Raw genomic sequence first — 22,915 nt, 5'->3', positions numbered from 1 at the left:
TTATAGAAAGACATGTAAGGGCAGATGTTTACACACTTGCGAACGACGTACTTTGTTCCTCCGGAGACAACAGGGCCTTGAAAGTCAGAGTGTGACGTGTGCAATAAACTTTAATCTACTGATTTAGTGGACTGCTTAAGGGACTATTAAGATTATTTTGACACCTAAAGTGTTAATAGCATTATATGATAATCCCCTGGTTTAGTTTCCGGGACTAAGAGAAAAAAATCATAGTTGAATGAGGATTAGTATGTCTAAAGCTGTTTAGTTAAAGCAGCGATGAGATTGCTGTGATTTGAATCACCACACTCCAACTTTTCGTAAAATGTGTGCAATATCAAATAATTTTGTCCTTAAAATGGATTTTTCATCACGCACCGCTGTTGACTATTTGGTATAGTTACCCAATGACCAGGACAGACCAGGGCAGACCAGACAGACCAGACAGACCAGACAGACCAGACAGACCAGACAGACCAGACAGACCAGACAGACCAGACAGACTAGCCAATTACACATCTCCTGCTCATGATACCAATAGCAGAGCCTCCTACACTTTTTTTCGTCTCCATAGCGACAGCATAGAAACATAGTTTTATTAACATAGGCGAATGGTATTTAATCCGAATATGAAGAAATCTGAACCAACATAATTAATAATATTAATTATTATAATATTAATTGAATGCTTAAGTGGGGATCAATTTTTGTTGTAAAAATTGTTTGTATTGTTTTTAGGCCATAGATGTTTTGTTGAACAATAAAATATAATTTTTAAAGTGTACTTTTGTTGGGGTTATTAGAGTGCCTTCTCTTTACAACTTGCCTTTAAACCTTACTAAAGCTTTTGCTGCAAATGCAAACACAGCTGCTTCTTTCTTGTGACCGTCCACATTATCAGAACTCTGTGATAGTTATCATTTGTTACGATTAGTTCATCTAGTCCTAGTGTGATTACAGTTTTTATGTCATTGAAAAACCCAGAGTGTTCTATATAGTATTACAACCTCCTGTCAATATAATTTTGTTCTGATGTGTACAATAAATTATAGAAAGACACGTAAAGGGAACACAAACTTGCGAACGACGGACTTTGTTCCACCGGAGACACAGGGCCTTCAAAGATCAGAGTGCAACGTGTGCGATAAATTGTAATCCACTGAATTAGTTGACTGCATGAATGCATGAATAATAAGATTATTTCTGAAACTTAAGTGTTAATAGCATTATGTGATAACACCACGGCTCAGTAAGTGAATCACTCACAGTTGAGTGAGGTTTAGTCTGTGTAAAGATGTGTAGTTATATCAGGGATGAGGCTGCTGTGATTTGAATCACTACACTCCAACTGTTCGTAAATAGGTTCACGCGAACTATGCTCTGCCGCTGTGAGCAGCATAGAAAAGAAAAATAATTGTTTAAAGTCTGTAACATTTAAAAGTTGTTTGAGGAGACAGGGGAGTTTGCACACACAAAAAAAAAACAACAAAAAAAAAACCTAAAAACAAAAGCAAGCTTTTTTCTCCAAGTGCACAATTTTCTGCTTGTGGTTGTGCAATGAAAGTCTCTTAATACCAAAAGTAATGACTGTTAATGACACAGATCCTTCTTCTTATGAAGAAGTTATAATGACATTTACACTATAGACACATGCTGCACACAGAAACATGCTTGTACAGACAGGTATAAACTCATAAACCCAAATGAATTTTACCTGCACAGACCTTTTTTAAATTTGCTCTTTCTTTTGGAAATCCATGAAAGGATTATAATCAACATTTGTAGGCTTGAAGTGTTTACTAAAGTACACAACAGCATAGAATATTATTTTTTTATTTTATGAGCAGCCATGGAGAAATAATGCTGCGTGACTCCTACTCCATTCATTTAGTAAGGAACATAACAAAAAACTGTTTTCACATCTTGTTAATAAGAAGCTATCGAAAGAATGTGAACGACGATAACACATCTTTTTGTTTGTTTGTTTGTTTGTTTGTTTGTTTGTTTGTTTGTTTGTTTGTTTGTTTGTTTGTTGTTACTACCAGAGTGTGTTTGCAGCAACCTCAGAAATCATAGTCAGGCTGGAAGTTTAAAATTGTTCTCTGTTACTTAAAATTGTTTCTTTTCTGAGAGTCTTCGAATACAAGCTTTTTAAACATTTTTTCTAATACAGAATCAGCTGGTGTCAAACAATAATTTATCATTTTAAAAACATTTTTGAATCTTTTCTGAAAAGAAAGGTCTTTTTATTATGACTGGGAGAGCTGGTGACTTATTTCTGTCGAAAATAATATTAATTCATCTCTAAAGAGTCTGTCTTTACCGGGTACAGTATGGTTACCGCCAACAGGCTGCCCAAGAGTACAAGCACCAACAAAGTGTTTATCAGAACACGTGACCAAATCACCGATTTCTTACACCCTATGAGTCTGGTGTACTTGTATTACTGACCGCCATAAAAATGAACATCGAAATCTCGGCAGTAATAGAAAACTCATTTCGGTGTTGATTTTGTTGTCAATATTTTCCCTTTTTTATGTTGCAGGTTGCAACTTAGAATTTATAGCGAAATCACAGGCATCTGGATTCTTTTTGTTTGTTTGTTTGTTTATTTGTTTGTTTGTTTGTTTGTTTGTTTGTTTGTTTGTTTGTTTGTTTACGGCATCTCTGGTGATATATTTCAGAAGCCACCTATATCATAGAAGCTTTTCTTCGTTGTACATTCGGCTTAACTTCCCTGAGTTCAAGATGACGAGCCTCGTGAACACCCCGCTGTTCTCTCCCTTGCTGACATCAATTGACAGTCAATCCAGTCGCCAAGCGGAGCAAGCCAAGCAGAGGAGGAAGAAGAAAACTGTGCCAGGTGAACAAAGTGAGGAACATACACACTAGTACGCACCCACCTATTCAAACCCATTGACATGAAAGGAAATACACGGGTATGGACGGTGTGTAGGTAGACAATGTCTGATTTGTGTACTCAAAGAACAGCAGACTCCTAGCAGCCTACTACAGGGTGTACTTGGAGCTAAGCCTCTGTCGTTGTGGTCTGTGTGTGACTGTAGTCATGTAACAGGAAATGAAGATTGAGCTTAATAGGTTTAGCTTATCACAGGATGTGGCTATGCATTATTAGGCATTGATGCGATTAAGTATTATGAGCTGCACATACGTGAGGAATGTCACGTTTTTCGTGTGGTTTTCTCATATTTCGTTACAATAAGCATGTTCCGACAATCCATGTTTAACTTTAGTCTCCAGCCTTCTTTTAACTGGCAAAAAGTCCATCGATTTAAAAACCCACATGGTGTCACAGCCACACGTTTGAGGGATTCGAACAACGAAAATAATTAAAAGTAATTATATAAGTTTGCGGATCAACGGACAGACGTAAGTCAAGACATATACACGAACACTTTTGAGCACACACTGTTAAAAGAAATACAGGAAAACACACAGACACAGAGATAAAGAGAGAGGAAACATTACTTATATGTATGTGAGACAGCAGCCTTTGTGTCACGTGAACTACAGGTTGACACCGGACGCCAAAGGTCAGAGCGTGGAGTAAACTGTCAACGATCGACCTCGTGAGAAACTTTACATCGCATGACTAATGATGAGGAAAGCTTCTACATTAATGTGTGAATAGTGTTATATGATGTTGGTGCAAGGCAGAATTCTAAACACATTAAGTGTTGTGAGCGTTGATCTCTCTTAAACATAAAATATACCGTTGACATAAGGAGCCTGATGATAAGCCGTGTTCATTAAATCGTATCGACTGTCGTGTGTATTTATTGTGAAATAACAGACTCCGTAACAAAGAGAATGGAAGCGTTGATGACGATGATGCTACATCTATTTGTGTCTGCGTTATTTTTAGCTCAAGAGCGATCATGTATATACCTTATGTGTTTCTTTGTTCTCTGAAACAAATGTAACTGGAATCATCTTCATACTAATAAAATTGAGAACTAAAGCAATGTTACACCTCTTAACTTTTCGACAGCCCACATTAACCCGTTCTACTATCTACTGTAGTCGTTATGCTCATTACTAAAATAGAATAACAGAAATAAATAATAATTACATTATTTGTAAAATAAACCCGCACTTGCACAAGCAAATGAAGTCGTACACTTACAATGACTAATAAACACTTATGCACTCACTACTAAGCACACATACACATATATGTATATCAGATAAGAATGTTTACATAAAGTTCTGAACTATGGTACTAGGATGTACTCAGCAGTAGTATAGTTATCTTAATTCAAGTCATGACTGTAGTCTGTGCCAACCTGTCGATCCTGATATAAGTAATAACTGTTGTCTGCATGGTGTGTACACCTACTACTAACATGGATTAGCCACCTTCAATTTAAATGACTCATCGGGTACAGTATAAAACACAACAAGAAGACCACATGACTGGACGAGAGAAGATGGTTTTAGTCGGAACAGCTTTGATATAGGTAAGAACGCGACGGCAATAAAAAAAAATACAAACAAAAAAACAAAAACAAAAACAAAAAAGTACTTGTAGACAAAGCCATGCAACACAATAACGACAAAGAAGTCAGTCGACCTCTTCTATATGATCGCTGCCATCTTCTCGGCATTGTCGTCTGCTCACTCAATTTATAGACATTAACCCTAAACCTAACCCTAACACCTGACCTTAAACCTAACCAAAACATAACCCTAACTTCGAAAAATAACCCTTAACCTTCCCCTTAAGCTAATCTGAAAAATAACCCTTATATTTAACCCTAACCCTAACCCCTTACATTAAACCTAAACAAAACCTAACCCTACCTCTAATCCATAACCATACCCCTACCCCTATCCCCTAACTTTAAACCTGTTTCATAACCTAAACTCTAACCCTAACCCCAAACCTCAACCTAGCCCCCTAACGTGCTCCCCTCTCAAAAATGGACCCTACCCGCTCTCCCCTCTGACACAATAAGACAGACTGGCCTGTGACGTAGCGCTCACCTACATGTATATTGTAGCTGTTAGTTCTACACCAGACCTCAGTCCACTTCCTGTATGTCCAGATGAGCAGCCTCGTACCTATCACATTCTCACACGTGCTTGTGTCATAGCGGAACTCAATAAAGCCGTCACGCTCCACTAGCCAAACACAAGACGTAAACACGAAAGGAATGAGCTTGCCGAATGGACAGAGAGCAGCAGGTGGTGGGTACAAGATGAGTGAATAAAAGGTTTCTTATACTGCCGAGTGCCGAGGGTTAGCTACAGGGATTTCGAAATCAACGTTTTGTTGGGTTTTTTTTTTAGGATGTGGGGCGTTGTCATGTGAGGGTCACACGAATGTAGGTCCCAGCTGTGCCTACACCTCGCTGCTTTACCTCCAACAACCTCTCAACTATTTGCTTTCCCACGAGAGGAGGCAAAGAAAGTAAAATCACGTTTGAGCAACATAAGAAAAAGAACTAAATATTACATCGTGCAGGGCAGAGATTTGTTTCAAGTAGCCCTAAAATGTTTTTATGACTCCATACAGTTTGATTGCGTGCGTGTGTTTGTGGGTACATGCCCACCCATACATGTGATGTCCGCACCTCTGTTCTCACACTACTGGACAGGCTCTGTGTGTTGTTGTAGCAAATATTGCTGTAACCACCACGCAGCATCTTTCATCTATTATTCATAATGTGCTGTAAGCCAGTATTGGATATTAACAACCACATCAAGCAGCTCATGGGGCTATGAACCAGGATGTGTAAAGGACTCGCCATTTGTACATGATGGCGGGCCGTGTCCGTGTGGCGATTTACAGTCTGTGTTTGTTTACAGAAATACTGATTTTGTGTGTTGGTCGGAACATACACATGAGTGAGTATTTTACTAAAGTACATCTTCAAAGCAATTATTAGTGTTCTGCTTAAGAATAAGTCAACTGTCAGTCGGTCCACTTCGTCTCTTGTCTAACATCGGTAACATGATTGAAAACCTACCACTGACAGTTAAGTGAGACGATAAGATAAGGAGAGAATATTTGAATTCGAATTGACCATACTTTTAACACTTGTATCCAGAAGACAAAGAAACAATAATAAAACACTGATTGATTATAGCAATGCTGTAAGAAACGATAAAAGGAATGGTTATGTATGGTATATCTCAGGCAAAAGTAAAAATGATTTGCCTTATAAACAAAAATATGGCATGTAAAAACCTTGTGTAAAGGTCATTTGCGTAAATAATATATATATATAATGATGTTTTTAAAGTAGCGATTCTATTCAATAGGTTAAGTAGTATAGTGGTTAATATATAAAAATTTAAAGCTTGGTATGTAATGATTTGTCGAAATTATTGCTATGAACAGAAAAGTAATGAAGTCAGTGTGCAGTCAAACGTACCTTAAACGATTCGAACATTTAGACAACTCTAACCCAGCAAACGAATTATTTTGCATTCAAAAGTTGTTGTTTTTTTCGTATTTGGTGAAGAAGTAAATGTATTGTAATTCAAAACTTTGTCTCCACTCTGCTTATTATTTCACGGTCATTGGTTTGATATATATTTGTAGCAAACATTGCACTGAACAAGAGATGTGACATCAGCTCTCGGTATGTAAGCTCAGGCAATTGCTCGGCTGCAATAAATGGAAACACAAACACCATCTTTAACATGAATAGTAATCCACCCAACTGCATCCACACTGCGGTAAACGACCTTTCACCCTTCTGGTGGGTGGATCTGGGACAGGAGGTCGCCATCAGTGTCATCACCATCTATGGGCGGAATGAATGTGAGATCAGTATTAATATCACTTTATAATAAATGAACACCTTCAGTTTGTCTCTCTATTTATCTTGTAGTTTATATTTGTAAGACAATGTGTTTTGCTTTATTTACTTTTCATTCTGCAGTTGTTATACTCTTGTACACCACCTATCCTCAACATATTTATATAATATTACCTTTAATAATAAGTACATGTGACAGCATATTCTTAAGTAATTATTGAAAATTACAGGTATTTACGTATATATATATATATACATTACAATCTGATCACCTTATCCTTTAGGTCTTCGTGATAAATACAAGACTAAGACTTTTCTCATGTTATAATGTGTAAGTCTCACAATAATGGCGGGTTAACAATACTACAGTTTAAAATTTTTGAAAGTAACCAAGGAATACTTGGGTACAGATATACGGATTCACACTAGACTGGTGCTGATTGCAACACTTTTTCCTTAAGTACTTATGAAGACCAGCTGCAAAGAAAAGACAAGATTCCATCTCGTATTTACACAAAAATCAATCTGAATCTTCTGAATACAAACTAATTTTTTTTTAAATGTCGGCTATTCTTTTTCTTGTTCCTAATCACTCCCAGTGAAGTATAGGCCGCAACTAGAGTGTCAGCTATAAGTACTAAAAACATCAGGTTACAAATTGTTAAAGTTGTGTTCTAGTACAGTTTTCTACAGCTGACATCGGATCTTTCAATGTACTTCAGGTTTTTTAAGCTAAAACGTTCTTTCTTCCGGTTTAAGTACAATGAAGTAAATTGAAAGTAACAAAATGCAATTTTGAGTTAGGAGTGAAATAATATTAAATTGTTTTCTTGGTATATTTACTTACATACATGCTTTAAATAAAACTGAAAATTTACTTTTCTTGTCTAATTTCAGATATACACAGAATGACTTGCGTTAACGTTTCAGTTGATGGAAACGTCGTCAAAAGATTCCCCGATAGTAACGAGTGGAGCAACGATAAATATAGTATCACAGTTTTTCGTAGAGGACAAGTAGTCAACATCACCAAAGACTGTGACCTTGAGGAAACGATGAACATTTGTGAGGTACAGGTGTGGGGTACGTTTACATTTAAATTTAAAATATATGAATGTATTTTGTCAGTTTGATTCTGTGTATGCGATGAGTCAATGATAGTAAATAAGAACAAGTGTGTGCGAGTGTACTGTATGTACGTTTGCATCCGTTTTCATGCTCGTGTGTGTGTCAGTGTGAGCTTCCCTGTAACAGAAAAGACAAATTGTGTTAATCACATTGCGCTGTCATAACTAAGTTATTGTATTATCTCCCCTGTGATTGCATCATATTTTTTCCGAAGGAAATCGCTTAATATTTTAACCAATCATACAGATTATTTTCTAAAATGATCAGGAACTTGTACTGTGCAGTGTGTGAGGACGGTTGGTATGGAGACTGTACACAAGTCTGTGGTCACTGTGCTGGTAATTCTGTCTGTGACAAGGTGGACGGCAGCTGCACGTCCTGCCAGACAGGCTTCCAGTTACCAACGTGTGAAGGTGGGGGCCTGTATGATTGTATTTCTTAAAATCACCACCATCACACAGACGGGAACGAATTTGTTGCTGATTTCTAAATAATGTAAAAAGTATTTTAAACAAAACTGTGCTGCTGTCGACTTTGAAAGCAAAAGTCCAGTCCCACTAACTGCTGTACTGTTGACAGTGTGTACAGACGGTTTGTATGGAGCCAACTGCACACAGACTTGTGGTAACTGTGCCAACCACTCTGTCTGCGACAAAACAACAGGCCATTGTCCATCATGTGCAACAGGATTTAATCCACCTCTCTGTAAAGGTAAAGAGACTTGATTTTGTTAATAAATGTCACCACATACACAAACGCACATTTAGAGGAATATGTTTATATAGAATCGTTAGTCTACTTAAAAAAAAAAAATTCCAAAGTCAGTTTCACCGAGTCAGAAAGTCGCATAAATAAGTTATTAAAATAATTTTCACCAAATTATCATTTTGATTCTTTTAAAAACCATTATTAAAGATTGTGCTGATGGCTGGTACGGAGATAGCTGTCTTCAGACTTGTGGCAAATGTAACGGTTCCTCATTTTGTAACAAGACAACAGGCAGTTGTTCATCCTGTCAAACAGGATTTTACCCACCATTGTGTAAAGGTAAGGTGGTAGAGCTTTTAAAATGCGGTTTGACATTTGTAACATACGAACAAGATTTAAAAGTTCTTTTCAAGACACACACAGATAAAAAGCTCTAAGTTACAAAGTTTATTTATGAGTTGTAAATAAAACAACAAAAATAGCTGTTATATCGTCTTTGCTGATTCTAAGAAAATAGAAGCAATCCACTTACAACACCTCTGGGCTTCTACGGCATACAACACCTTACACTGCCACGTACACCTCACCTTTCATCCTTTCATAAGGGACGTCAGGCATGTCAGCACGTCCCACTAGACACTAATTGGGGCGAGTGTTACTTCCCTTTTTAAGTTATCACATGAGAACGACCATACGAGTACACCATGACAATATATGTAACGCATTTCTATTTTACAGAAAAGGCTTGAAGAAGAAAAAATGGTCATTTAAAGACACAAACAATTCCTTTATGTCGACAGCGTGTACACTTTAACACAGAAACTGCTGATACCTTTCCACTTTTTATTCAGAATGTCAGCCTGGTTGGTATGGAAACACTTGCAATGAAACCTGTGGCCACTGTGTGCGAGGTAACACTACTTGTGACAAGGTGAGCGGGGGCTGTGACTCCTGCGACGGAGCGTTTCAGCTTCCTTTGTGTAAAAAAAGTAAGTAGACATTCATCAACTTCAGACACCAGATATTAAAACAGAAATATCAGCATTTTACACCACCTTACAAAAGGTTCGACTTAACTGTAGGTAACCAGCACAAACGTACAGCACAAATGCATCGCAATAACTCTCCGTATCCTCCTACACCTCATCATCATTTATGTTTTCGTAATACTTAATGTCCATCTTTCTTTAACCTAAGTGGGAAATAAATTTTTTAAACTTTTGCAAAAAAGAACAATGTTGGTTAAACTTCAAAGAGATAGGTTGAGTGATTTCTTAGCCCATTTACAACAGCTGGAGGAAGAGAGACAAAGAAAGATGTCTAAAGGTTATGTTGAGAACCGGAGCTAACATAAGACTTGTTCACAGAATGTGAAGCTGGATACTACGGTGACAACTGCAGACAGACATGTGGACATTGTTTAACGGCACCACGTGTGATCCTGATAATGGCACCTGTCTTGCTGGCTGCTCATTGGGCTTCTTAGGGGATCTTTGTCATGGTGAGTTATACACAAGTTCAAGGAATATTTTTGGTAAATAACACGTTAGGATGAAAAAATAAAAACTAGCCTTATTGCAGGCAAAATAATAATAATAACAATAATCATCATCATCATCATCATCATCATCATCATCATCATCGTCGTCGTCGTCGTCGAAGCCATCCGAATAAAAGCAATAGAAAAAATGTATTCTACCTAGAAAAATAATTAATTAATAGTTTCACTGAAATTTGAAGAAAATCTATTATTTCAGGGGCGATGACGTCAGCTCAGCCTCCCTCCAGCAGCTCTCTTGTCGGCGCCATTGTTGGAGGTGTTTTATCTCTAATTGTAGCTGTAGTCGTCGTTGTGCTCGTCATGGTGTGGCTAAGGTAATAAAGCTGTCTCTATGTTAATATAAACCAAAGGTCGCATTCCCACGATAAATAAACTTACAAAATTACCAAAATAATACATTTTTTATATTTTAGGAAATGTGCGAAACGTAAACGGATCACGCTAACTTTTTATTTCTCCTGCTTTGTCTTTCGCTCACTAATAGGCGAAGACGCCCGAAACAGGAGTATCAAGCCAGGAGACTGAAAGGTAAAAATAAGGAAAAAGAAAATAAATTTACAGTTTTAGAAATGTTGACAAAAAACAGTACAAGAAGAAATGCGACCAAATTATTCATCCCTTTTTGCTACTTTCATTCTTTCTCCAAAGTTTGCTCATAGAACAAAGTTTTACATATCATGAAAATAGCATTACGTAAGTTTAATTTATTTTCCTATAAATTTTTTCAATGTATCTATTTTCCAGCCTCACATCTGAGCTAAAATAATAAAGGTTTAATTTTACTTTATTTTATTGTGGAAAAGAAAAACTGTTTTTGAGCGTTTAACACACTCAAACTAATTACTAGCAAATTTTTCTTAGTTTTCTGCTGAATCTCTTTCACTTTACTTTCACCATTAGTCTGCTTACTGTCTTCATGTTTATTGTGATAGAGAACAAGCCCATAGCATCTCCCGAACAACAGATGTATCCCAACCCAGGGGACAGACACGAGGTCAGTGGCCATAACGTCTATGGGAATTTGTGTGAAAATACCTTCAGCAATGACCAGTCCACCTCAACAACGACCTCTACAAAAATCAGCTGTTTCCCTCTGCAAAACAGACCCTCGGAGCTAGAAATCAAAGAAAAGATAAAACACTTACTACAACTCACAATTCTTTGACGACGACGGAGGGAAGAGAAAACAGAATTTATGAGAACTTCGACCTGGAGAGAAATCTTCCATCACATTCTCATGATGGTGAGTCCAAAACGGTTTCTACAGAACCAAATAAAAACAATAAAGAACCTGAAAAAACTGAAGACGAGGAAGAGGAGAGCATCTACAACTCTGAGGACATCTACGCCTCCTACCGCTCACTGGGGCCTCGTCAATACTCGATGATCTCCAGAAGTCCTTGTTGGCCAGTCTGGCATCAGGAAAGCAAGGGATGGAGTTTGCGGTAATTATTTTTGTAACTATATAAACTTCTGAGAGAAAAATAATGTATGTTTTTTTGCGTGGAGCATGGTGGGCAATCAGCAAAGAGAATTGTCTGAGCCAAAAATGCACAGTCAGCTTATGACAGCCATAATCATTTGTTGTTAAAAGTTGTTGTATTATCAAACTGTCTGATCGTGTTGGTGACCCAAGACATGTAAGACTTTTAGCGGAAGACGCATAATTTCCTTTTTTTTTTTTAGAGAGACAGTGAATTTCCTACACCCGCTATATTTTTTTCAGGAATTTCGCAAAGACATGCAATATCCACATGAGGTTGGTCTACAACCAGAGAATTTAAACAAGAATCGCTTCAAGGCCCTTTGTGCTTGTAAGTGACTGATCTACTGTTACCAATTTGCCATTTTCTTTTTTTCTGATCTTTGACTTGCATGGGACACAATTTTTATTCGTTTCTATAGCCATCCTCCTGAAGAGTACTGCTCAAAACCGGGTCCGATGGCGAGGTGTTGTTGCGGCCCTATGCCTCGATAGGAGTAACAAGGAATAAAATAAAATAGCAACTGCGATAAAGCAACAGTTTAAAAACATCCAATGAAACAATCAAAATCTTTAGTTGATTATTTTATTTTAGTGTCTGTCTTTATAGATGACCATTCTCGAGTTGTTCTTCGTCGACCCAAGGGAGACCTCGACACAGATTATATCAACGCAAGTTACATTAAGGCAAGTATTGAAAATAAGTGCCTGTGTAAAAAAAAAGGAGGCACAAGCCTATCTATCTTTTTTTCTTGGAAACAATTTTATTTTAAAATTGAAAAGTTTGTGGTTAAAAATACATAATGGACACAAAGTGGAATTTTTACTTCCAGGGATGCCAAAGGGACAAAGCATACATCGCTACACAAGGTAACATTTGACAGGATAAATATTCTTTAATGGATTACTTCAATTGCTCAGGCATATAGATTTAATTTAGTTTTTATATTTGGACTTAACAGACTCACACTGACAATTTTTTTTCGACTACACCTATAACTAAACTCATAGACATTGTTTTGTAGTCTTATAACCAAACAGTAAATGAGTCTGTATTTGTCAATGCAGAATGCAAACTGACCAACCATGGAGAAAGAAACTTCTTTGACTAAACCTTCCTTCCAATCATGCCTCTGCTGTAAATTATACAAACGCATTGAGTTGACTGATTTTACTTGTGACCTCAGGTCCGCGGTCCCACACGGTAGATGACCTGTGGTGGATGGTGTGGCAGGAGAACGCTACTCAGATCATCATGCTGACCAACCTCAAGGACGGCGGAAAAGTAAAAAAACTTAGTTTTAACTTTTATCAACAGACTGTCACTGGATGTGCTGATCAGATCTGTTAGGTTTTCTACCAAACTGTTCCACTAATGGCAAACTTTAAATATAATATTGATTAATTGTCGACTTTAAATTGAAGACATTGAACATTTTGACGTGAATAACCCCTTCAATATTACCTGAAGTTGGACATCTTTACTATAATTTTATTATCTCTTTAGTTTAAAGCGCTAAAGGTGAACTGGATTCGTCTGGTTGTTAGATATCTATAGGTATCATGGACATTTTCAATTTCAGGGGTTTACTTTGATTGTTAAACTTGCAGGACAAGTGTGAAGAGTACTGGCCGTCTGTCGGCACCACAAAGACGTATGGTCACGTGACAGTGACAGCTTTTAAAACAGACACCAGGGCAGACTTCGTCGTCCGCTACTTTGTGCTGGAGTCCAAACAGGTATAAAGTCTTCGATGAAAAACAATCTATTTTGTTTTAATATACCATGAACTTGCCATCATTGCACTGTAAGTCCTTGACATCGTTGTAAACTCTACATACAAACACAAAGACAAGCACGTAGAGGAATTCATTACACAATTTACGTGTCCACGTCATATGCCATGTCTTGTGGGGCTGAGATCAGTGACTAGAATGTCATATCTGTATGTCACCTCTGCTAGCATGGTAGTGTGTAGACTGTATTTTGGTATGACCAATGTCATACCTTGTCAGGAACTGTTCAGTCATCAGTCAGTTGTCTCTTCACTGGTACCTGTTGTTGAGGGAGGACATGGTCAAACGACTACATGGCAAGTCTCAGCTGTTTTCAGTGGGTGACATCTCGGTATCACTATATATTATTTCTCGTAGGGCGGTGACCAGCGGACGGTATCTCAGTATCACTACCTGGTGTGGCCTGACCACGGGGTGCCGTCCACCTACTCGCTGGTCAGCTTCTGGCGCTACGTCAAGGCACGTGCACAGGGGGCCATACCTGTCGTACACTGCAGGTAAGATAAGCCATTGCGCACTCAACTCATTTTCTCAAGTCGACAACAATCATGTGTTGTTTATGTTTACGCGTATCTGGACCGGATTTAATGCTGAGCAAAGTGTTGCCCCTCCCAACATTCCATTTCTCAGAATACAAAATATTTGAACGTGCAAAGTACTGAAGTTGAAATAAGAAAGGAAAAGTTCAGTGTTCCTTCATGTCAATCCCAAGCTTGAGTCTCTGACACTTTAAGATTAATTGCTTCCTGCTAACTCCATTTCTTTCACAGAAATCATTTAGGCTTTATGACACGTGTCCTGCTACTATTTCTGTATCAACAGGACATCAAAATACACACAGGCGGTAAAGGCGATGTTTATGAGCCGCATTGCCAAACCTGCTTAGTAAATACAACACTAGAAAATTTGGGCCTAAGGGACAAAACTTGAACAAACAATGCTTTCCGATCAAGAACTGGTCTCCTTCCCCTTGTATGTTTAAACGTGTGACATTTTTCATAACAAGCTTTAAACAAAACTTGAGAGAGTGTTTGCTTACGAATAGTTCTGTGTCAATATGTACAATACAGACCTTGTCCTCTCTCTACTCTAGTAACTTTACTATTAGCAATTACCATGCTCAAAAGTATAGTCTTTTAATTCTCCAAGTCTTCAGGTCATCTCCATGCATTACTCACGCCGTTCTCTCAGAACTGGCACATGGGTATTTATAAAGACAACCCAACTATTGTAAACAAAACTTTCTTTATTGTAATAATCCTACGCAGTCTGGTGGTGAAACCGTTTTTCTAACGGTTAATTATCTCATAATCACGAATTAAAACTTTATAAAATCATCGGTTTTTTCCATAAATGTTTACTATTAAAATAAGATTACTTCGATGTTCAATTTTACTATTTCAATTTCAATTAACATTTTGTAAACTAGCGCTGGAGTCGGACGAACCGGCACGTACATCGGCCTGGACATTGCTTCCGAGCTAAGATCACGTAACTCTCACGTAGCCGTCAAGGAGATCGTCAGCAGACTACGTGAAGACCGAACACTCATGGTCCAGACTGAAGTAAGGCGATATTTGTGTTGTGTATCAACAGTTTTTAACGGCTTATGGATTGTATCATTGGGACTGACGAAAAGTTGTTAAAAATGACAGAGAATGCAACAGAAAAAGGTGAATTTCCATAGTTACAAACTTTGAACTTTTGACAGGAACAGTACAAGTTCCTTCATGAAGTCATCCTAGAGGAACATACCAGCCGTGACACCAGAATGACCTTTGACCAGTTCGACCTAGTGTTTGCCGACAAAATCGATGAACATAATTACCGCATCGATAAGGAATTTCAGGTAAGTAAAAATCTGAATTTGTTTTATTTTATAAAACCTACACCACTAACTTGACCAAAACGATGTTTAATCTGCTTATCAAACCAGTGCTTCTCAAAATGAAGAATAGACTTCTCATGTAAGTAGTTTTTATTCCTCACCTAACTTGTTTTGTTTAAAACTAACAGGACTTACAACTTTCTTCACAGGTCTTGAAACAAATGGCAATGTTTGTTCCCAAACCAAGACACACAGTTGCTGAATCAAAAGAGAATGTAATTAAAAACAGGAATACAGAGTCACTGCCAGGTGAATTAGGCATTATCATCATTCTCATTATCATTATCATTACTTAGATGATATCTGCTTTATTAAGGTTTTTTAAGATGGTATTGCGTAATGATCTTCAGACTTCATTTTCTGTTTCAAGATAATTTGATGAGAATGAAAGCTGGTCAAAATGTATAATACAAAGCTCAGAACTATAGCCATTAGAGGTGTCTTATTATTGTCTGCTATATTTGTAAACTTGCAGACGACAGCCGTCTGTTGTACCTCATGGACCGCGTGCCTGGGAGAAATCAGTACATCAACGCCATCGACATGTCGGTGTGTTGTACATCACAGTTCTTGCTGATCTGTAGAGATAATCAGATGTATTGATTGTTGCAAAAATTATAAGCAATTACAGTAACATGCATAGTGATAGCGGGGATTTTGTGTGTGTTTATTTTATTATTTAATTATCTCATGTATCATTACTGGTATTACTAAAGTGTAAGTGGTATCAAGTAAAATACTGTATTAGATTATTTATTAGTATTGTTGTTTGTTTTGTGTTTGTAGTTATTGTTGTTACTCTGGTTTTATTCAGTCGTTCAGGAAGAGACGAGGGCTGATTATGACTCAGCTGCCGATGCCGGACACCGTGGTGGACATGTGGCGTCTGGTTGACGGATTGGACATCAACACCATTGTTTCTCTCGGACACAGAGACCAGAGCAAAAGGGTGAAGGTAAGGAGGCTGATGATCTAAATAGTTGTTTGAAGTTGAATCTTGAGGTTGGAAGTGTTTGAGTCAAAGTAAGTATTTGAAAAATACCTATCTTTTACATGTTTCAGAATTATTGCAGTTACTGGCCTGAAGCTAAAGAGGACGAGCTGAATACTGGACAACATGCCGTCAACCTAACGTCCACGTCTGCACTTGGAGATCATATCACCTGCTTTAACCTCTCCCTTGCCACTCAGGTTCCCGTTTACTACTCCTCTCCTACAGTTCTAACTCTTTCTTATCACAACTGAACAATATGACCTTTTTCTGAGCATCACACTTATAGTACCTTCAATTTAAATCTGAACAATTTAAAAATTTAAGTTGAGAAATTCAACATTTCTTCAACGGTTGTTTCTAAAAGTTTTGTCTCTTATTGTTCCAATATTTTTTTTGTACATCTGCAATTTTCTAATAAAGCTGTACAATTTTCAGTTCTCCTGATCCCATTGCTATTCGCCTTGCATGAACATGAAGAATGTAGCAATATGATTTATCTATTTTTCTCAATAAAGACATCCACCCCCAGAGAGGTCCGTGTTCTGTACTATGATGACTGGGCAGACGTCGTCCCAGGAAGCATCTCGGACATCCTTCAACTGATAGACATTCTTGAATCATGGGATGTTGAAGAGGATGCCTCACCTGTAGTAGTGCAGTGCATGTCAGTTTTCGTTATTTTTTTTTATACAAAAGAAACTTTCTCGTTTGCTTTGTTGTCCCCTTGTTGCACCTGAATGGTATGAATATTAAATAAGCATGTTTCAGACGTTTCCTCCAAACGTTTGTCTTTAATACATTAGTCAGAACACTTTCTAAATAAACTTTTAGGGACAATAAATTGAATCTTTCGTTTCAGTGACGGGGTGGCGAGGAGCGGGATGTTCTGTGCTCTGTATGAGATCATTCACCGAGCCATGCATGACCAGGAGATAGATGTCTACCTGTCTGTGCGACATGTACAAAGTGTCAGACAACAGGCCATCACTACAGAGGTAATGTTTTCTATGATATCAAAACGCTTGTATTGAAAGCAGTAATGTTGTGTAATTAGAAATATGTTTTGTCTGAGCATTCTTTCTAGCCGTTAACACAATAAAATATATTTGAATGAACGCCCTACAGGAACACAAAACAATATTGTTAGTGTTTGTTTCACCCCACTTAAACTATTTGCCACAAATGGATGCTATGTCAGAAGAATGAACTTTTTGTATATAGAAAAGGTGGGTTGTCTCTTTAATTATAATAACCAACTTAATTCATTGTTTTCACTTTGTCTCAACAGGAGCAGTACCGTTACTGCTACCAGGCAGCTCAAGAATACAAGCAACAAAATAGTGTTTATCAAAACACGTGACCAGTTTATTGTTTACTCCCATGACAGTGTGTGACTAAAGGGGGGTTTAATTATGAAATGAGAGATTAAAGAACATTGAATTTCTACATTGCACTATAATAAGACCGGATTGTCAACTTCTTGTGTTATTTTAGTTTTTAATGTTTTATTGCTGTTTATTGAAAGTAAGTTGTTTACTTTAATTCAATGCCATAATACCACCCTAGTCGTTCTTCTCTTAATAAGTCTCTCGCACCTCAGAGAGGTAGACGTTGGAAGCAAGTTTTGTACTTATCACATCTACCCTGCTGACACTGGAGAAGCACCCGACGCTCGGTCACACCCGACAAACGCACGATTGTCTCCCTGTAAGCCCTGTAATGTTTAATTATTATTAACCGGTCGATTTAGAAACAAAAGTTTTCAAGATACGTAGAATAACTTTTACAATAAACGTGGCTACCTACTAACAATAATTTGATACGTAACACCAATATCTCAGACCATAGACAGGATCCACGAAATAGACACAAAGATGAAGGATAAGAGCAATGTGAAGTCTCACAATTCCGGCAGTTTCTCAGGAAAACAAAACTAAGTGGTGTTGCAAAATTATTGAGTTAAAACCTTGACATGTGGTGTACGTACTTATAATTTGTGTTTGACAAACTGTGTTATTGTACATTTATATATATATATAATGCCTACTATGCTTATTCTACTGAGTTATTGCATTCTGATTTTTTCTGGCTTATAATTCTAACCATATCTACTACATAAAATGTTTGGCATGCTATTTTGAGTTGTAAAAATGAAAGACGAAACAAAATAAACAATAATATTGTATTTTGAGTATTCCATGTTGTCTGTTTTACTAAAAAAAAACAACACAAATTATTTTATATATCTACTTTTGTTCTTGAAATCTTTACGTTTTTATTTCAGTTACACACAGAATCATTTGTGCTAACATTTTTCTTGATGAGAACTTCAACCAGAAACGAGACCCCCCTGCCCCAATCAAAGCAAAAATCATTAAACAAATTAACACAATAAGTTACAGAAAGTCAAATTTCTTCATTCAGACCCGATAATATTCGTCGAGTATGTATTTGTTTTTAAAATATTATATCGATAAAGAAACTAATCAGAAAAAATACAAGAAACACCGTGACGATCTCATTATTCCGTTCCGATTTTTCTTATATCTGGTGGCCTTACATTAGGAAAAACGATATCTAGAATACAGTTCTGTACATTTGTATCTGGTCCAGTTTATATGTTAGGATTATCTCTTTAAAAAGTAATGAACAGTAGAAACAAATAAAGTGTCTAAAATTAAATAAAAAATCTCAAGTATAGCAATAGGGCAACATACGGGATCTCGAACCAGTAAGAGACACAACCACTGATGACCTGGCAGGCCTCCTGGACACCAACAGCAAGTATTCACCACAGGTCAAAAGGCCACCAGCAACAGTAAACATCATCGTCACAGAGCAGAACTTTTCCTCCCACACATCCATCCCCTTCAAATTCCACGCTCCTACATTCCCCATATCCCCATGTACCGACAGTGCGAAATCCCTTTGAGGTGGAAGCACTTTTTTTTTTAACAATGGGTTCAGACAAGTGTTTCTATCATTTTGCAGTATTAGTGATTTTCCTAGAGCTTAGATAATTTATTCTTTTCATTAGTCTATAAGGAGACAATAATTTTTGAATCACGAATTTGGAAATTTACTGCATGCAACACAAACAATCATTACTCATGATTTTATTTTTTTCACTTTTATTGACAAGTAAACTGACAGCGATAACACATAAACTATGTAAAAACGAAAGTAGAGCTGAAAATAGGTGATGTTCATTTTAGCTAAATAATCACAAACATGTTCTCCATCACATGTCACCTCGTGAATAATGCATGTCAGAGACAATAGAATTGCTTCCTTGTGAAGTGAATGTATTTTTTACAGACTCTTTGTCTTCTCACCTTAACAACAACGTTCACTCGTAACAGAGACTCATAGCAAAGTTGCTTTTTAAGTGTCAGAGAAAATCTGAAGTGTTAACCACAAACATTTTAATAATTTTACTGACATATTTTCAAGTTTCAATCTGTTTTCCTTTTATTATTTTATTTTATTTATTTTTTTTTTATGAAATACCAGGGACAAGGAAGTAACAGGATCAGTGACTTGAGGAACATGGCGGACTGTAGGTGTGTGCAGGTGTTTATGTTCTGTGTCTTTACACAAATATTCCTTCTGTGTGTTGCCCAGGACACACACATGCGTGAGTACATTTCGTTGAGTATTTCCTTAACTTTGTTGTTTATGTTCAACCTACTAAACACATTCTCTATTCAGTTGTGGTAACGCGAAACGCGTTTGTGTACTCAGAGGCGAGTTCCCGAGAATAAAACTTTGACCGGTATTTTTAAAAAAAATTATATTTATCAACCTACTACAAAAACAACTATCTGTGATTCTCCGTTTTAAAGATCATTTAAATACATTTACGTGATGTAAATTTTAACAAATATACGTTTTGTTGTCTTGTAGTAAAATCAAGTACGAAGCACTTTGGTTATTGCTCTCAGACTTGAGATGACATCAACAACCATGACAGTTACATACAAACATGTGTTGTGATATGTGGCATGTGTTTGACAACATAACCTGTGTCCTGTTCATTTAGCTCTGTTCGAATTTTTTTTTCGAAATTGAATTGATGGTAGTAAGACCTCTTAATAGGGTTTGTTGGGGGGGGGGGGCGGGGGGAAATATTTATTATAGTACACCTTTAAGTTTGTAAACATAAAGCTGGTTAATTTTGAAATTTGTTTCTTTAGTGCTTTTTATGTCATGAAAATATATTTCTACATCTATGTTTAGAAAACGTGGCGAAGTACAAACCATGTGAAATAAGCTCCCTGTACGCCAGCTCCAACAACTGCTCAGCAGCAATAAATGGAAACACAAGCACGTATTACCAATACAAGCCACCCAACTGTGTCCACACCACGGAGGACGATAAGTCACCTTTCTGGTGGGTGGACCTGGGAGAGGAGGTCACCATCAGCATCATCATGATCTACGGACGAGGAAACCGTAAGATCAGCTTTAATGTCATTTAATTTCACATACATTGGTGTTACCCAAGTGTATCACTTGATGGATTTACGTTTTATCTTTTAAAATATCATGTGAACTGTTTCACAGACAAATTTTTGTTGTCTAGTGTTACACTCAAATTTTCACTGCCCTTGACTTCTTGCTTCAACAGCAGTTTTCTGCCATTAGTCCTCCTCCTCTTCCTCCTCACCTCATCGTCAACATCATCGTCATCTTCGTTATCATCACCAGTATCCTTACCATAAACATTTTTTGAGGGTTACTTAACATGCGCTAATAAAATATTATAGTTTTTATTATTATAAAAAATGTGTACAATTCGCGGCTTGATGTTGTCCTCAGTATTAAAGATATAGTTGTACACAATGTGATTTTTAACAACAATCTTTTTTCTTTCCGGTTTCTTTGTGATAACAGTTCTAGGTAGAATGCGTTGTGTTAACGTATCTGTCGATGGAGCTGTTCTCTTGTGTGCAGTGTGTGACGACGGTTGGTATGACGACTGCAGTAAGAGTTGTGGTCAGTGTGACAACAACATGTCATGTGACAAGGTTAACGGCACCTGTGCATCCTGTCAGACAGGTTTCCACCCTCCTCTCTGTCAAGGTCGGTTAACTGGTTTTTCCATGTTTTTTCCTGTAATCACGGACAAAGTTCATAAACACGATTTCACAGGCAAACTGTAGTAACAACACACATACACAAACATGTCCATGCGCTAACCCTTGATATGACTAGTGATGTTAGTTGGCCTAAAAGTTTAAAAGCTAACACCTTGACTATCTCTATGTTTGTAAAATAGTTTTTTTCATTCAAATTAAACTAAACAGTAATGTATAAGTAGTATTGCATTAAATTGCTACAATTTTATATTTAGCTCTAAATTTTTATTTCTAAAGCCAAGAAACGGAGGTCTTCAAAGTGTCATCAGAAATCGTAAATGTACACAAATTGTATGATGTTGATTGTCATCTAACCCTTTTCCCCCTTAAACTCACACAACAAATAAATACACATGTCAAGACATATAGACATACAAATACACTCCACAAACACACACACGCACTCGCGATCACACCAGTATATTAACAAACATTTTGACAATGACACACCCTGACTTATTAAAGACAGACAAAGGTGCCAAACAAAATCAGTTTCACAGAAAGCTACTTTACTCATTAAGTATAAAACATTATCATACTGTACACTCAAGTGATTGATGTTAGAGTTGAACCAAGACAATATCACTAAGGCTTAAAAAAACACAGGTTAATAATGTAATAATCACTTTAAATTTTCTTAATTATATTTTTCGATACATACATATAAAACTGTGCTCCTTTCAGAATGCGCCGACGGTTATTATGAAACCACTTGCTCACAGACCTTAGGAAAGTGTGGCAGTAATTCTGTCTGTAACAATTCGACAGGCACGTGTACATCATGTCAAACAGGATTCAACTCTCCGCTGTGTAAAGGTAAGCTGGCGGATTTTTTTTTTTTTGAAGAGTTTGTACTTTTACCACAAGCGTGTGCCATAGAGCACATCCACTCTGTAATTTCTGTTGCTATTTAATTAAGCTGTGCTGTATTAAGTCTCATCACACATAATGGCGCTGCCTCCGGGGAGGGGCGACCACAATATACTCCAGGACAAAATCAAACAACTTTAACTCACATAACAATAACAACAATAAAAACTCTTCAAGTTCTGTATGGAGTGTACCAGGCACACACACAGTATAACAAGTTCAAATTTTAACAGTAAAGGTTAACGCCCATGAAAACTGTATGTCCTATGTTGATGACCCAAAAATTTATAAATCTTTTCTGATCTTTATTTTGTCTGTGAAGCGGGGATGTCATATGACAATGACAAAGAGACTGTCAGTGTGGCAGGCCCTGTGGCCGGTGCTGCTGTCGTTTGTGCTGTCGTCTTTTTTATTATTGGCGCCATCTTTGGCTGGTAAGTTAATAAATTACAAACATCACGACTCTATTTCTCTGGTTTCTTTTTTCTATCGTTCATTGTCTTTCTTACGTTCTTCTCTTATAGATTCCCCCTCGCTTATTGTGTCGTCGTTTC

General features: G+C 37.2%; 3 protein-coding genes across 5 annotated transcripts in view; all 3 read left to right on the top strand.

Annotated features, from left to right (window-relative positions):
- Nucleotides 1–22,915, top strand: part of LOC112572661 (receptor-type tyrosine-protein phosphatase kappa-like) — a 503,329-nt gene that overhangs the window by 173,928 nt on the left and 306,486 nt on the right. The window lies entirely within an intron of this gene.
- Nucleotides 5,056–22,858, top strand: LOC112572695 (multiple epidermal growth factor-like domains protein 10). Of its 2 annotated transcripts, XM_025252505.1 has the most exons (6): nucleotides 5,056–5,871; nucleotides 6,572–6,793; nucleotides 7,689–7,874; nucleotides 21,307–21,435; nucleotides 22,176–22,307; nucleotides 22,684–22,846. In XM_025252505.1, the coding sequence occupies exons 1-6, from the start codon at nucleotides 5,781–5,783 to the stop codon at nucleotides 22,797–22,799; spliced, it is 876 nt and encodes a 291-aa protein (XP_025108290.1). In that variant the 5' UTR covers nucleotides 5,056–5,780; the 3' UTR covers nucleotides 22,800–22,846. The 2 variants fall into 2 exon arrangements, with proteins under 2 accessions (XP_025108290.1, XP_025108291.1); XM_025252506.1 differs by lacking the exons at nucleotides 5,056–5,871; nucleotides 6,572–6,793; nucleotides 7,689–7,874 and adding exons at nucleotides 19,870–19,987; nucleotides 20,590–20,805 and having other exon boundaries at nucleotides 22,684–22,858.
- LOC112572676 (receptor-type tyrosine-protein phosphatase kappa-like) lies at nucleotides 10,106–18,535 on the top strand. The gene is made up of 19 exons (XM_025252476.1): nucleotides 10,106–10,128; nucleotides 10,385–10,502; nucleotides 10,673–10,716; nucleotides 11,121–11,633; nucleotides 11,915–12,002; nucleotides 12,282–12,358; nucleotides 12,505–12,541; nucleotides 12,859–12,956; nucleotides 13,283–13,411; nucleotides 13,826–13,965; nucleotides 14,898–15,033; nucleotides 15,180–15,317; nucleotides 15,506–15,605; nucleotides 15,832–15,905; nucleotides 16,171–16,311; nucleotides 16,419–16,547; nucleotides 16,866–17,014; nucleotides 17,210–17,345; nucleotides 17,639–18,535. Exons 4-19 carry the CDS (start codon nucleotides 11,622–11,624, stop codon nucleotides 17,708–17,710), a joined length of 1,656 nt encoding a protein of 551 aa, XP_025108261.1. The 5' UTR covers nucleotides 10,106–10,128; nucleotides 10,385–10,502; nucleotides 10,673–10,716; nucleotides 11,121–11,621; the 3' UTR covers nucleotides 17,711–18,535.

This window comes from Pomacea canaliculata, linkage group LG9 (assembly GCF_003073045.1).
Source record: "Pomacea canaliculata isolate SZHN2017 linkage group LG9, ASM307304v1, whole genome shotgun sequence".
Classification (NCBI taxonomy): Eukaryota; Metazoa; Mollusca; class Gastropoda; order Architaenioglossa; family Ampullariidae; genus Pomacea; species Pomacea canaliculata.
Note: the sequence above shows the minus strand (reverse complement) of the source record. Positions and strands in the feature narration are given on the sequence as shown.